A 15,053-nucleotide genomic window follows, 5' to 3' on the forward strand; every position below is an offset into this window, starting at 1 on the left:
TTAGGCATGTTTTGGGCCTATCCCCTGATGGAAGATCACCAAAGTTCTTTCCATACCAACTGACAACCTACATGCACTTGTCCTTCTTCACATCACTTCTTCAGTTCCCAACCTGCCGCCTCTCTCTGTACTCCCAATAGCTTTGCTTTCGGCAATCTCCATCCAGTATTTTTCACAGTATTTCATTCTGGTTTCCCATTCAATGATCCATTTTCAGTTTCACTTTTCAACATCAACTTCACTTTCGGATATAATTTTCGATTCGTCATTACAACTTGTGATGTAATGCAAATGGTGCATGAAAAAGATCATCAAAACGATAATTGGGGGAATTTTTTCGATTTTCTAAGGGGTGTAGCAGGGTCTAGAGTGGCTCCAGTGTCTTAAAAGTTCAAAAAGGGGTCTAAAGTGTTTTAAGGGTCATAAAGGGGTTTAAAGTGCTAAAGGGGGCGAAGGGTCTTAATCAAAATAAAGACCAATATCTGCACCATAGTCCCAAGAAGGAAGCCAAACGTAACAAAACACACACACACACACACACACACACACACACACACACACACACGTACATAATAGCGATTTACAGCGATTTTACAAAAGCGATATTATTTGAAGTTATAACCTTAACTTATAAGCAATTTACTGATTTTCTAACTGCTTGGATCATCAGCTGAGCACTGTTTTTCATCGAGGTTTCGATCCTTTCAGCCCAGAACCTCTCAAAACAATGGATCCACAACCACGGTCGCTGGTCAACATCAGTAGACGACTCAACAACAATGGAACCACAACCCCAAAGTTGTGTCCAAACAGTCAGTCAACACAGCATGCAATATCCTCATTCAAAGTCATTTGCTTATTCACTTTATTTAAAGTACTAGTGCGGGCCTGTAGGTGCATGCCAGTATGTGCAGCTTTGTGCCTGCAGTATCAGATCCCCAGCATCAATTGTGACGCCCCCTCTCTCTCGCCCCCCCCACTCTCCCACCTCTCTCCCCCCTCCTCTCCCTCCCCTCTCTCTCACCCCTCTCTCTGTAAATGTATTCACAAATGTCTACCAAGCACAACAATAATAATAAATAATAAGGCACATACTCAGGTCCTCAGTGTCGATTGTGACGTCATACCAAACGAAAAAGAAAAAGAATTGTGACGTCAATCGTGCCCAAAAAAATTAAAATAAATAAATAAATAATTAAACAAGCATTAATTATGTCGTCATTCGTGATGTCATAGCACCATGTCATCTCATTGGTTGACAGATAAATGGCCGTAACTTGGGAACCACTTGTCCGATTGATATCAAACCTTGAAAAGGCACATCCGCGGGCCCCCGGCAGTATTCCTGGCAAGTTTCAATCCGATTGGACCGGTGGTCTTCTGGTTATTAATAATTTGGGAAAAAATGGCATGACAAGGTGAGAAGGTGGAACGACACCTTCAGCTGCCATACATACACCTTTTCAACACTGAAAAAGCAATAAAATGACTGTAACTTGGGAAGCGCTCGTCCGATCGATAGCAAACCTCGTAAAGGCACATCCGCGGGTCCCCGGCAATATTCCTGGCAAGTTTCAATGAGATCGGACTGGCGGTCATCGAGAAACGGCGGTCGCAGACAAACAGACACACAGAGATTGCTGGAATTATAGATAGACAAGTACGTGCCCGTTAAAAAAATGAATAAATAAATAATTTTTAAAAAGAATAAATAAATATTCCAACCGCGAGCAACAAACAACAACCACACAGGCAGTTTCTTCGCTCTCACGTGCCCGTACGTGCGTGGCGCAGAAGTTCGCATATCACAGTTACGATGATTCGCATTTTAGGTTTTAATGGCCAATTATTCAATTAGCGCCAACGTATTTTGCCTTTTAGCAATGTCATCGCAAGGAAAAACAAAAAGAGAAGAGAAGAGAGAAAAAAAATACTTCCTGGTTTGGAGCATACCAGCACTCTGATGTTACTGAAATGTATGCACCGTCTCATATGAAAACGATCATAACTTGCGGCATTGTGTTTATCTATAAATGCGCATAAGAAATCGAGAAATTATTAGAATACAGTAAGTACTCACTCTCCGGAAGTCCGTACGTTGTAACCTGTAATGGCGAACGCGGCTGAGGTTCCCTTCCCCATCGGCCACGCCCACGCAACAACGTGTCTTGTCATTGGTTTGGTAAATAAATGGCCATAACTTGGGAATCACTTGTCCGATTAATATCAAACCTTGAAAAGGCACATACTCAGGTCCCCAGCAATATATCTGGCAAGTTTCAATTAGATCGGACCAGTGGTTGTCGAGAAACAGCGGACACACACACACACACACACACACACACACACACACACACACACACACACACACACACACACACACACACACACACACACACACACACACACACACACACACACACACGGCGATTGCTGGAATTATAGATAGATTACTACAATGAATAACTTGAACCATACACCACATTATATGATAATATATTAAGCGATAACCACTTTACCTTGTGGACATGTCCATTCCTCATTAGACACCACCTACATCTAACTATAGACTCAATACAAACTGTCATGAGTAACGGATTTTAATATGCTGCACTGCGTAACCTAGCAACCACCAACAAATTATTTTAATGCTGATTTATAATGTATTTCATAAATAATATTTATTTATTGCATTTAAATCTAAACACCTCCATTATTTTATACGATATACATTTAATCAATAATATTAATTAAAGAAGTTACCTTACTAAAATATGCTGTGTGTGTGTGTATATATATATATATATATATATATATATATATATATATATATACTAGTACGTGCCCGTACATGCGTGGCCGTACATGCAAAAAAAACAAACAAACAAAAAAACTTTCAAACCGCGTGCCAGAAACAACAACCACACAGGCTGTTCCTTCGCTCTCGCGTGGCCGTACGTGCGTGTACGTGCAAACCAATATATATATATATATATATATATATATATATATATATATATATATATATATATATATATATATTTCAAACCGCGAGCCAGAAACAACAGCCACACAGTCCGTTCCTTTGCTCTCGTAAACGACGACTGGATTGGGGCATTGTGTTTATCTATAAATGTGCATAAGAAATCGAGAAATTATTAGAATACAGTAAGTACTCACTATCCAAAAGTAGTGCGTGCCCGTACGGAATGTTCACACCATTCTACGAATTATCGCTTGCATTGAAGTAACAACTGCTGTGATACTTCCACACACACAGTTAATTAAAATCAAGTTTACCTCCCTGTCTTTGCTTGCCATGACATTCGCTGCCATTTACCATTGGCACTCCTACCCCACGGTAACTAAGGCACTGATCGATCCCCATCGTGACCAGCACGGCACGTGAAGTGACGTCATCGTCGGCACGCTGTGCACCGGCCTACGCAGCCACGCTCACGCAGCAACGTGTCCTGTGATTGGTAACTAAATTGCGCATCGGCCACGCCTACGCAGCACGTGTCCTGTCATTGGTTGGTAAATAAATGGCCATAACTTGGGAATCACTTGTCCGATTAATATCAAACCTTGAAAAGGCACATCCTCAGGTCCCCAGCAATATATCTGGCAAGTTTCAATTAGATAGGACCAGTGGTTGTCAGGAAAAAGCGGTCACAGACACACACACACACACACACACACACACACACACACACACACACACACACACACACACACACACACACACACACACACACACACACACACACACACACACACACACAGATTGCTGGAATTATAGATAGATGAAATGAGGTCAATGAGATGACAAATGAAGGGGTTGAATGCAGACTGCAGAGCAATGAGTAAGGAAACCCGTCGTTGTGAATCGTTTTTACCACCAAATTGAGATGTATTTCGTTGGCAAGCGCCAAGTATGTTGAGTGGAGCTGAATTCCTTAACACTTCCAAAGGCCACAGCGTTTTGACAATCGAAAACAAAAAAAAGTTGTGCACTTTTTTTGATAAATTATTTTTGGAACAATTTTTCTTCAATAAATAAATAATAATAAAAATCGTCTCCATGTACATTGTATACACCTTTATCTCGTTAGCACCTCTTCATAAACAACATCGCTGAGGAAACAGCGCTTCTTCTTTGTTTCCTCGTCCAGGGCAAGAATACAGAGGCTTTTAATGGCCAATTATTCAATTAGCGCCAACGTATTTTGCCTTTTCGCAAGGAAAAACACGAAGAGAAGAGAAGAGAAGAGAAGAGAAGAGAAGAAAAGAGAAGAGAAAAAACCCGTAATGGCGAACGCGGCTGAGTTTCTCTTCCCCATCGACCACATCGACTACCCAGCAATGCTTCCTGTCATTGGTTGATAAAAAATGGCCGCGGCAACGGTTCCTGTCATTGGTTGGTAAATAAATGGCGATAACTTGGGAAGCACTTGTCCGATTAATATAAAACCTTGAAAAGGCACATCCTCAGGTCCCCAGCAATATATCTGGCAAGTTTCAATTAGATCGGACCAGCGGTTGTCAAGAAACCGCAGTCACAGACACACACACACACACACACAGACACACACACACAGACACACACACACACACACACACACACACACACACACACACACACACACACACACACACACACAGACACACACACAGACACACACGCACACGCGCACACACACACACACACACACACACACACACACACACACACACACACACACACACACACACACACACACACACACACACACACACAGATTGCTGGAAATATATATATATATATATATATATATATATATATATATATATATATATACTCTTTATATATATTGTTACAGTTCTAGGAACCATATGCATAAAAACATACAGGTTCCCCGAAATAGTAAAGTTATGCCGTTAAGTATATGTGTAGATAGAACCCCTCCTTGGGTTCAGTAGGAAATCAAAGGGGTGCGTTGCAATGTTTTTTTAGTTAGATTAATAAATCTTTATATCCCCTCCATTATGAAGCACAGGACCTTCCTCTCGCATGGGCTGAACGAACGCTTGTTCACCGACTCGCCCAACCGGCGACTCGCTGTCTGAGGCAAAATTCTCTTGCAGTAGTTCCTTTTTGGTGAGTCCACACGTGTGGAGTGGGCGGGCTTCCCGGTATAGCCGAAAATCCCGCCCAGAAAGGGGGACCCATGGAAGCCCCGTCCAATCAGGTCGAACAGTGATGTCAGCTTCACCAAGGCCCCTCCCCGCTGAGAGAGGTCTATAAATTACGACACCATCCTCAGGGTAGAGTGCTGAGAGGGTGAGTGAGTGAGCTGGAAAGTGAGTCTTCTTGGGAGTGAGCTGGAAACCCCGATCCCCGCCTCGGACTCTGCTCTACTTGACCCGGGCTCTTTCGTAGACACGGTCTCCACGTGAGCGTCCGTGGACCGAGCCGCACGGTCATTGACAGGTGCCGCACCACGGAGCACCCCTTCCTTCCAACGTTCAGGTACCCGAGAGAACTGCGATCTCAGCTCACTTCCCTCTCTGGCTGCGGGGGTCTTTTGCAAACATTTGGGTTTCTTTTCGTCTGAGTGTGCGTCTGAGTGTGTGGCGCCATCTTTAAGTAGAACTGCATAAATGTTTTTAGTTGATCATTGTAAATCTTGCCTGTTGTATTCCCACGCAAGTCTGCTCTGTGTCTCCTTTGAAAGTTGTTGTAAAATTGTCGCACTACATCTTTCTCTCATCTTCCCCTGCATAACATCGCCAATAAAACTGTTACCTGTACCACATAACTTTCCTTGCTGTATTGTAAATAAATTATTGTAGAAATGTTCCCAGTTTGTTTCTGTCTTTTCCTTCATTGGTCCAGCATGGTTCGGATCTAAGTTTTTAGCTGGGTCTTTATCCCCAATAATCTGTTCATTCTAGCTGGTACGTCCTTGGTAGTTCCGCTCGGCTGCATCCGATCCGGAGTTGGTAGCTGGTACTCTACCATTGTCGGTAGGGTGATCCGGTTCAGACAAGGCGTACCGAGGGCGTGGTTCCCCGGTAGATGACACCACGTGGTTAATTCGGTAAATTGGTTCCAGACAAAAAGACCCTACGCTACGCGGTGGAGGTATTGGCGTCCACGGTCGGCTAAGCGACCCGCTGCGTCATGAAATTATCCGGAGCGACGGCCTACAATTCTGGAAGTCTGGTGGGAGACGACGTAACTTCCCCCACCTTGCGGTCGTTCTCGCCACTGGTCCCCGGCACGCAACAATATATATGTATATATATATATATATATGTACATATGTATATATATATATATATATATATATATATATATATATATATATATATATATATATATATATATACATGACTCAACAATAACAGGTATCCGGGAGCCCAGGCCACCTTCTTTTGAAGCAACAAGGTCTTTAACAGATACATTTCATTTCTTTATGGTATATAGGTTTCACCACTACAAATGCCACATGCTAAGATCTTAGTTGCCACATATTTTTGGAAGAAAGATGGTTAAGTTTAAACTTGCCAGTACTTCTTCCGAGCCACCAGTACAATACCTGGCAAATTGGAAGTGACTTAAAATGGGTTGGTAGGAAACGAAAGTGGGTTTTTATTTTATTTTAGACGTGATAGTAAGTGAAGTGAAACTGCGTGCGGAATCCTGGAGGGTTGTGGCATGGTCTTCGGTGAGGGAAAGCTCATGACGTCACGCAGCCAATTGACTTGAGTGATACTTTGCATATCGGCTGCAGGTTGCTACAGGTCCATCATTCTGTGTCAATCCTTGTGAGTGGAATGAAAGCGAAACATTGTGTCATTAAAATTGATTGTACTTTCCATCCGATATGGGTTTTGATATTAATACGAGTCTGCGTGTTTTCAGAAACAAAACTGACCAAACCTGCGAAATGCGGGTCACTTTCCATTGAAATGCCTGATGTTGGTTTAATGGCTGGAGTGGTGGGCTTGGGATCCAAGGGTCGTGAGTTCAAATCTTGCTTGGCTGTTGAATTAATACCAGGTGGGGTTGACAGCCTGTCATCCTTCCGAGGTTGGCAAAAATGAGTACCAGCTTGCTGGTATCCTGCGTCGGAGTGGTGACCTGTCCAGGATTGTGCCCAATAGCCCAGGAGATTGCTTCGGCAGCACCAGTGCTCTGCACCGAGTTTGGTCCCAACAGATGGATGGGTGGATTGCCATCGATGCAGTACTTCTTTAAAAAAAAGATTCATAGCCCCATTTGTTTTGCAAATTCCCTCTGCGAATTCGATTTGGGTGAAAGAATCGATTACCTGGTTGGAATCGATTCCCTCGGTCAGAACTGGGAATCGAACCCTAAATTCCATAGAGCCAATTACACACCTGTAACGGTTCCAAGTCTCTGGAGTCAATTCCTACGATGCCTTATCTTACTTCGTCCTTCGAGAATCCGTTCCTTGGTTCAGCAAATTACAGCAAAAGTTTCTCCTGTCATTCTTTACAAAAAAGACAAAGCGAAGTCCGTTTTTCTGCGTCTAGTTTGTTCAAGGTGTGAAGAAAATGAGCAGACATGTATTCACGAACTGTGTGCATGTGTGGTCAACCTCTTCCAGGATCCGAAAGACAGCATTAGCCTATAATATTGATATAGAGTAGTATTGTGAAATTCCAAAATCATCATATTTCTTAACAGAAAATATATTGTGGCATATTTATGAACAGCAAATAAACAGAGTCGGGAGCAATGAAGGAGCCGTCTTCTGTTGATTTATCCACTACCTGGGTAAACCTATGCCTTGTGTTGGCTTAATGGTTAGGGTGGTGGGCTTGGAATCCTAGGATCCTGAGTTCAAATCCTTCTTGGCTGTTGAATTAATACCAGGTGGGGTTGACTCTGCCTGTCATCCTTCTGAGGTCGGCAAAATGAGTGCCAGCTTGCTGGTATCCTGTGTCGGAGTGGCAACCCGTCCAAGATTGTACCCAATAGCCAAGGAGACTGCTTAAGCAGCACCAACGCTCTGCACAGAGTATGGTCCCAATGGATGGATGGGTAAACCTAGTTCAATTGTTTATGTAATGGAAAAAATTACAATTTTCCTGGAGTTTTGGATTAATTTGAAGCAATTTTTCTTCTTTGTCCTGATATATATATATATATATATATATATATATATATATATATATATATATATATATATATATAATAAATCATGCTGCTGAATTAATACCAGGTGGGGTTGACTCAGCCTGTCATCCTCCTGAGGTAGGCAAAATGAGTACCAGCTTGCTAGGATGATTGAGCCATTCGAGTATCCTGCATCGGAATGGCGACCCGTCCAGGATTGTGCGCAATAGCCCAGGAGACTGCTTCAGTAACACCAAACACTCTGTACAGAGTCTGGTCCCAATGGAATGGATGCAAATCATGCCACTGATATTATTCACTCATGAACAAAAATTTTACACTTAAATGATTTCAATTTATTCGCTTTGCCACTGAAGATGGATGGAGGTTTTGTTTTTCACTCCTGTGTGTCTGTGTGCAGGATATCTCAAAAAGGTTATGGACGGATTCGGACATAATAGTTGAGCAGGTTAGGTGCGTGACAAGGACGAATCGATTAGATTTTGGTGAAGAATTGGAATCGACTCCTTTCAGAATCTAGACAGCAGTTCAGAATCGAAATCTATTCTCAAATTTTAACAATTGCCCAAACCCAATGAGATTGTGTATCGTGTAGCATTTCCCACCATTCTTGCTGGGAGTGGGTATTACATTCAAGTCATAAAAAAGGTCAGTTCTTTCATCTTTGCAACAAAACCATAATATATCTTATTAGCATTGCATAATACAATTAGCAAACCATCACGATGGTTTAATCCGATTATCCTGTTTTGTATGTTCTCCTAAACCATCAGGGGGGAATGAGTTGAAACTTGGTGGTTGTACTTGGAGTGTGCAGTGAAATTTTAAGAAAGTTGGAATGGTCATGTTCAACTTGTGTTTTAACACTAAAGTGAGCGAATGATCATACGACATACTGTTTGTTTGTTTTCAACATATGTTTTATCATGAACAATTCTCTGTATAAACCCTATTCGCTTTAGGCTCGGATTTTAGCGCCCAAGTTGAAAAGCATACAGGGTCCAAACAGTATCAGTAGGAATTGTGTATTCTGAATATTTTCTCAAGAGATGAAAAAAACCCCAAAAACCTTGCCTCCAAATAAACAAAATATTGACAGGGAAACAAGTAGAACTCGAAGGACACTCGGTGGAGCGCACACCTCTGCCACGTAATGCCTGATCCACAAGAACATATTGGGCCCATTACATGATTGAAATATCATGCTCCATAGTACTATATCATTTTTGGCCATATCTCTCAATGGTGAAGAATCACTTAAAAAAAATTCTCGTAGTTGGATCCGGACTTGGATTTTCATCAAAATCTAATCAGTTCGTCCTTGTCACATAACCAACCTGTCCACAAATTTTTCATCCGGATACATCCACAACGTTTTGAGATATCCTGCACACAAACAAACAGACAAACAAAGAGACGAACAAACAAACAGAGAAAAAGGGGGTGAAAACATAACCTCCTTCACCTTAGGTGGTGGAGGTAAATGAAGCGAACATGTGTAGGCGGTGCTGTTGAGAGTCAGGAGCACCAGCATACACGTCGTGCAGTACTATTATTTTATTTCTAAATTTCTATGTTGTCCGATATTGTTTTTGTTTTTTATTGGCATTTCATACCTTTATGTTAATTTTCATGACCACCACCACCCAGCCATTGACTTGTTCAAAATATATGACACCGGAGACCTGAAAATGATCAATTTGACGTAGACTCATGGATGACCGAGATAATTTGGCTGACTGGGTGAATAGGTAGACGGAAGAGTGGATAAATAGAGGGGGAAGTGGGTGAAAAGGTATTGGAGTGTATGAATTGGTAAAGGGGGAAGTATATTGTAGTGGGTTTGTAGGCGTTAACTGCAATGGACCATCTAATACACGCACGCACACACGCACGCACGCACAGACACACACACACACACACACACACACACACCTTGGATAACTCAACTTCAGACAAGGATGCAACTTCCTGGCGATGTTTCGAACAGCCGGCATATTGAGGAAAAGACCATTTATGAAATTTCCGAATTTTTCCATCTCCGAAGTACTAGTAATACCACTTTGCTGCAGTGGGTTTGGTCAACTTTTATATTCCTACTACATCTGAGAATAATTTTCAATACAGCAAGGGGAAACACTTTTACCTTCAAAATTTGAATCTGGTGGTAGGAAAAAATTAATAATATAGAATTACATATTGGACATTAAAAACGTTTGGAAAATATTTTTTAGAACTGGTGATGTATATTAAAGTTTGATGGATGAAATGGACCTGTTCATTTCCACGCAAGTCCAACTATGCCAAGGAAGTTATCGCACAATCGGCAAATAAATTATATTGTTGTGATGCCTTTCCTTTATCTTATGGTTTGTATTTTATTCACAACCAAATAGCAGGATCTGACTTCAAACTGTTGTCCTGCTACTTTGCAAGCTGAGTGCTGCTTCACACAGATATTAAGCCGGCTGTCCTGTCTGCTGTCACTTCCTCGTAGACGCTACACTCTGGGCAAAACAAAACCCCAAAATTTCTCAACCCGGCACCGAATATGAAGCAACTTCCTTCCATATTTCGAAAGCAGGGTGGTAAGGTGGGAGACAGTACGTACAGCTGCTTAGCCACACAACTTCCATGCATGTATGGCGAAATGATGATACAATGCGTTCACTGCACAGATAGGTGTACAGACAGCTTATGCCTTAGAGATAATCATTTTTCACAAGACCATTGCCCCACCACAAACAAAACCATAATCTCACAGACTCCAATGTGGAAACAACCAAAACACGACCATTTCTAGCCACATTTGACCATAATTACTGTACCTTGAATCTTCCGTTCACAAAGGAGCAAGTCTGATAAAGCAGGCACAAATGATTGTTTTCCATCTTTGGAATTGTCAGGTTTTGTGGTAACTCTTTGTAGAACAACGGTGACGACCAAGAAAGGAAGCGTTGTGGAGGTCTTTCTGAATGGGATTGATCTTTCTGAATGACATCAATGATCTTCGGAGGTTCCGGTAACCTCAGCACGGTGTTCTCATCCTGAGTTTCCATCATCCGTTCATACTCTGAATGAGGTGAGAAGTACGATTAGATCGTCGAGTTCACCTGAAAACGGATATAACTCAAGATAATTCGAATAAGGAACTTATTTCACCTTCCATGCAATCCATTGCCTTTTCACTTTTCATGCAACACTTTGCCGTTTTACGTTGTATGCAACGCATTGCCGCATCACCTTCCATGCAACGCATTGCCGCATCACCTTCCATGCAACGCAATGTCATTTCACCTTCCATGCAACGCTTTGCCATTTCACCGTTCATGCAACTCTGTGCCGTGCAATGCAAGCGCAGTAACAACACGAGAAACCAGCTTTTTGGCCCCTGGAGAAACATCATGACAAACAATGCCAGATTTTGACCTCGCCCAACCCTTCCGGCCGAGAGTGGACCTGGACCTTAAGACCCGCACGTGCTGGAGAGGTTCCCAGGATGATGAAGAATAAGTTGAACGAATTCTGAATGATCGTCTTCGAACCTTCTCACATATGGATAGTCCAGCAACTCTGGTTTACCCTAAAACATACTTCCTCCACGTCCGCACTTCAATGAACTTATGGGGCGGACCGACGGCGGAAGTTCCTCTTCTTGCGCATACCTCACACACCCTTTAAAACCGCAGGACGAGATCGTCCACCCACCTCCAAATGCTGAAAATCTAGTGGCTTCTGTCGATCGCCAACTGCACGGTATTTTCACGTTGCCGAAACAATGGAAGCCGATCTTTACCTTTGCCAGCGAAGGTGGATGGACGTGATGCTTTCACCAACTTCCTGCCTCAATCCCGAAGACAATAGGCATGACGAATCATTATTTGTTCTGCACTTAGCATTATCTAATTAATAATGATTTTCCTTGTTGGATCTTCAATCCTTGCGTCTCAGGGACAAGATGTATAGATTGTATATTGATCCAGTTGCAGGTGAAAGTAGAGTTCATAGAACACCTTACCCCATGCGGTCTTGGAAAAAAACAAAAAATAAACGGACATGGGAAAGATAGTTTAACGTTCAAACTCTTGCTTTTTGCGTTTCTGAGCACCATCTATGTTTCCTACGAGCCGTCATCTTGTCTGAATCTCGATATTTTCTAACTCTGAGAGAGCGAGTGGCAAATTTGATTGGTTGTGATGGCGTAAAATGCGGTAATATTTTGTCGAAATACTGATAAACCAAAGGTTTTTGAATGTGACAAAAAGACAATTTGTGTTCTACATTGTTCAAGTGTATAATTCAATTTAAATAAAATAAAGATTTCAAAGGCTGTAGAAAAAAAACACAAACTTTAATTTTTTCGTAAGTTTCCCTCCGTCGATGCATTTTACCCCACCTTATTTAACATGTTTACACGAGTTCTTCGTGCCTTTTGTTTGTGTCATTCATGACGTCCCTAAAACTAGTAAGTTTCCTGTTTTGAATGTTTTCTATTTCGTTTCACTGCCAGACTAAAAATATAACCTCACTCCTCCCTGCGGATAAATGCACGATCAGCACAAGATGCTGTACAATTTGCCAAATTCAGAGCCAAAGTACAGCGAAATTGCAGTTTCGTGTTCAGATTCACGTTCTATAGTGTTGAAAATATAAAATTCAACTTAAATTAAGTAATTCCTCGATCATAGACTGACTTCTGAAGACAGACAGACAGACAGACAGACAGACAGACAGACAAAGTGTTGCAATTGCTAAACCACACTTTTTCATTCACACGTGTGGGGTAATAATCGCAGTATGAGTCACTTTGACCGATCAGACGTTTTTATTCCTGCAGGTTCCTATTGGAGTATTGTAAAACATCCAAGGTCTGAAACATCCCCGACCACTTTTTGTATACTTTAACAGCCTACCGATTTGAGTGAAAAATACTAATTTTTGATCGAAGTTTTTGATGGATTTTCATGTTACTAGTACGTGCCCGTACATGCGTGGCCGTACGTGCGTGGCCGTACATGCAAAAAAAAAAAAAGAAAAACTTCAAACCGTGAGCCAGAAACAACAACCTCACAGGCCGTTCCTTCACTCTCGCATGGCCGTACGTGCGTGCCCGTACGTGCAACCCCCCCCCAAAACTTTCAAACCGCGAGCAGGAAACAACAACCACACAGGCCGTTCCTTCATTCTCGCGTGCCTGTACGTGCGTGGCTGTACGTGCGTTCCCGTACGTGTGTGGCCGTACGTGCAGAAAAAAAATAAACAAATGTCACCCGCAGGGTGACCCGTATCTTGCCAAAACATGACCACGTGTGACTTCTTTAAGGTCACACTGAGGTGAACAGAGCTGCTATCCACCAGGAGCGACTCCTTGAGGAATATCTGCCTACAAGAGATTCCGATGAGAATCGTTCTACAGAGTAACCATGAAAAATATGCTTTTGCCTCATAACGTCACCAAATGACGTCATAATGTCTCAAGCTTCACATATCTAGAAAGCACTCATCGAGGTGTTCAATTTGAGGTACGACACGATATGGTTCCTAAAACTTGAAAATTTGACCTTGGGTCATATATGTTTGACCTGAGGCACTAACGATGAAGGTCAAGGCCAATCACCACCAAAAATTAATCAGCTGAGCGCCAGACCATGAACTATATTCCCATGAAGTTTGAAGACGATCCGATCAAAATTACTCAAAAAATAAGGGTTTCGTCGACTCCCCTGATTTGCGACAAAGTGACCTTGACCTTTGACCTTGACCTTCAAAATTTTATGTGCTGAAAGGGACCTCTATAGGCCTCTGATATGCGAAGTTACAAAAATTTCCAATGATAACTGTGCTCTGCAGAGTGATTTATACGTGATTACAGACCAAAAACAAAAAAAACAACAACAAAAAAACATATGAAGGTCAAGGCCAATCGCCACCAAAAATTAATTAGCTGAGCGCCAGACCATGAACTATATTCCCATGAAGTTTGAAGACGATCCGATCAAAATTACTCAAAAAATAAGGGTTTCGTCGACTCCCCTGATTTGCGACAGTGACCTTGACCTTTGACCTTGACCTTAAAATTTTTGTGCACTGAAAGGGACCTCTATAGGCCTCTGATATGCGAAGTTACAAAAAATTCCAATGATAACTGTGCTCTGGAGAATTTTTTATACGTGATTACAGAGAAACAAACAAACAAAAGAAAAAAAAACATACAAGCTGACTAACATATCTTGCAAAAACTTCGTTTTGGCAAGATAATAAAAAAACTTTCAAACCGCTTGCCAGAAACAACGACACAGGCCGTTCCTTCGCTCTCGCATGCATCAACGTATTTTGCCTTTTCACAATGTCATCGCAAGGAAAAACACAAAGAGAAGAGAAGATAAAAAAGAAAAGAAAAAAAATAAAAACAAAAACAAACAAAACAAGTGGTGCCAGGCACAACAAAACCCGCCCATTTATTGACAAAGTTATGAGCGAAAAACGATTTTCACCTTTTCGTGACCTGACCTTGACCTTTGACCAAATTGGACCCAAAAGTTAATGGGGTCGTCCGAGGTTCATAACCCACCTGTGGATACAATTTGACAGTGTGTGAGCCAGCGGTTTTCCCGTAAAGTTGTATTTTTGAAACCATGTTTTAGTTTTAATGGAAAATTTGTAATTTTGACCGATGACCATGACCCCAAAAATTCGGACCCTACCGATCTTCACAAATATGCATTTTTCACTATAGGAATGGGTAGGATTATAAGTGACAAATAGAATAAGGTTCACTATAAGCTTAGTTTGAAGTAAATCAGATAATTTTTGACGAAGTTATGAGTGAAAAACGATTTTGATCTTTTCGTGACCTTGACCTTGACCTTTGATCCAATTGGACCCAAAAGTTAATGGGGTC

At 41.7% G+C, this 15,053-nt stretch overlaps 1 protein-coding gene across 2 annotated transcripts in view; it reads right to left on the minus strand.

Annotated features, from left to right (window-relative positions):
• Window positions 1-15,053, minus strand: part of LOC147023641 (uncharacterized) — a 113,649-nt gene that overhangs the window by 57,785 nt on the left and 40,811 nt on the right. The window contains exons 1-2 of one of the 2 annotated variants that reach the window (XM_085889267.1): window positions 11,315-11,853; window positions 10,981-11,225 (exon numbers count right to left, since the gene is read on the minus strand). In XM_085889267.1, coding sequence (XP_085745393.1) covers window positions 10,981-11,225; window positions 11,315-11,558 — 489 coding nt within the window. In that variant the 5' untranslated portion in view covers window positions 11,559-11,853. Of the gene's footprint in view, window positions 1-10,980; window positions 11,226-11,314; window positions 11,854-15,053 lie in introns of those variants that run through there. The other variant, XM_085889269.1, reaches the window with a different exon arrangement.

The sequence above is a fragment of the Eptatretus burgeri genome, chromosome 7 (assembly GCF_056783735.1).
Source record: "Eptatretus burgeri isolate ZD-2024b chromosome 7, Ebu_testis_v1, whole genome shotgun sequence".
In the NCBI taxonomy this organism is placed as follows: domain Eukaryota; kingdom Metazoa; phylum Chordata; class Myxini; order Myxiniformes; family Myxinidae; genus Eptatretus; species Eptatretus burgeri.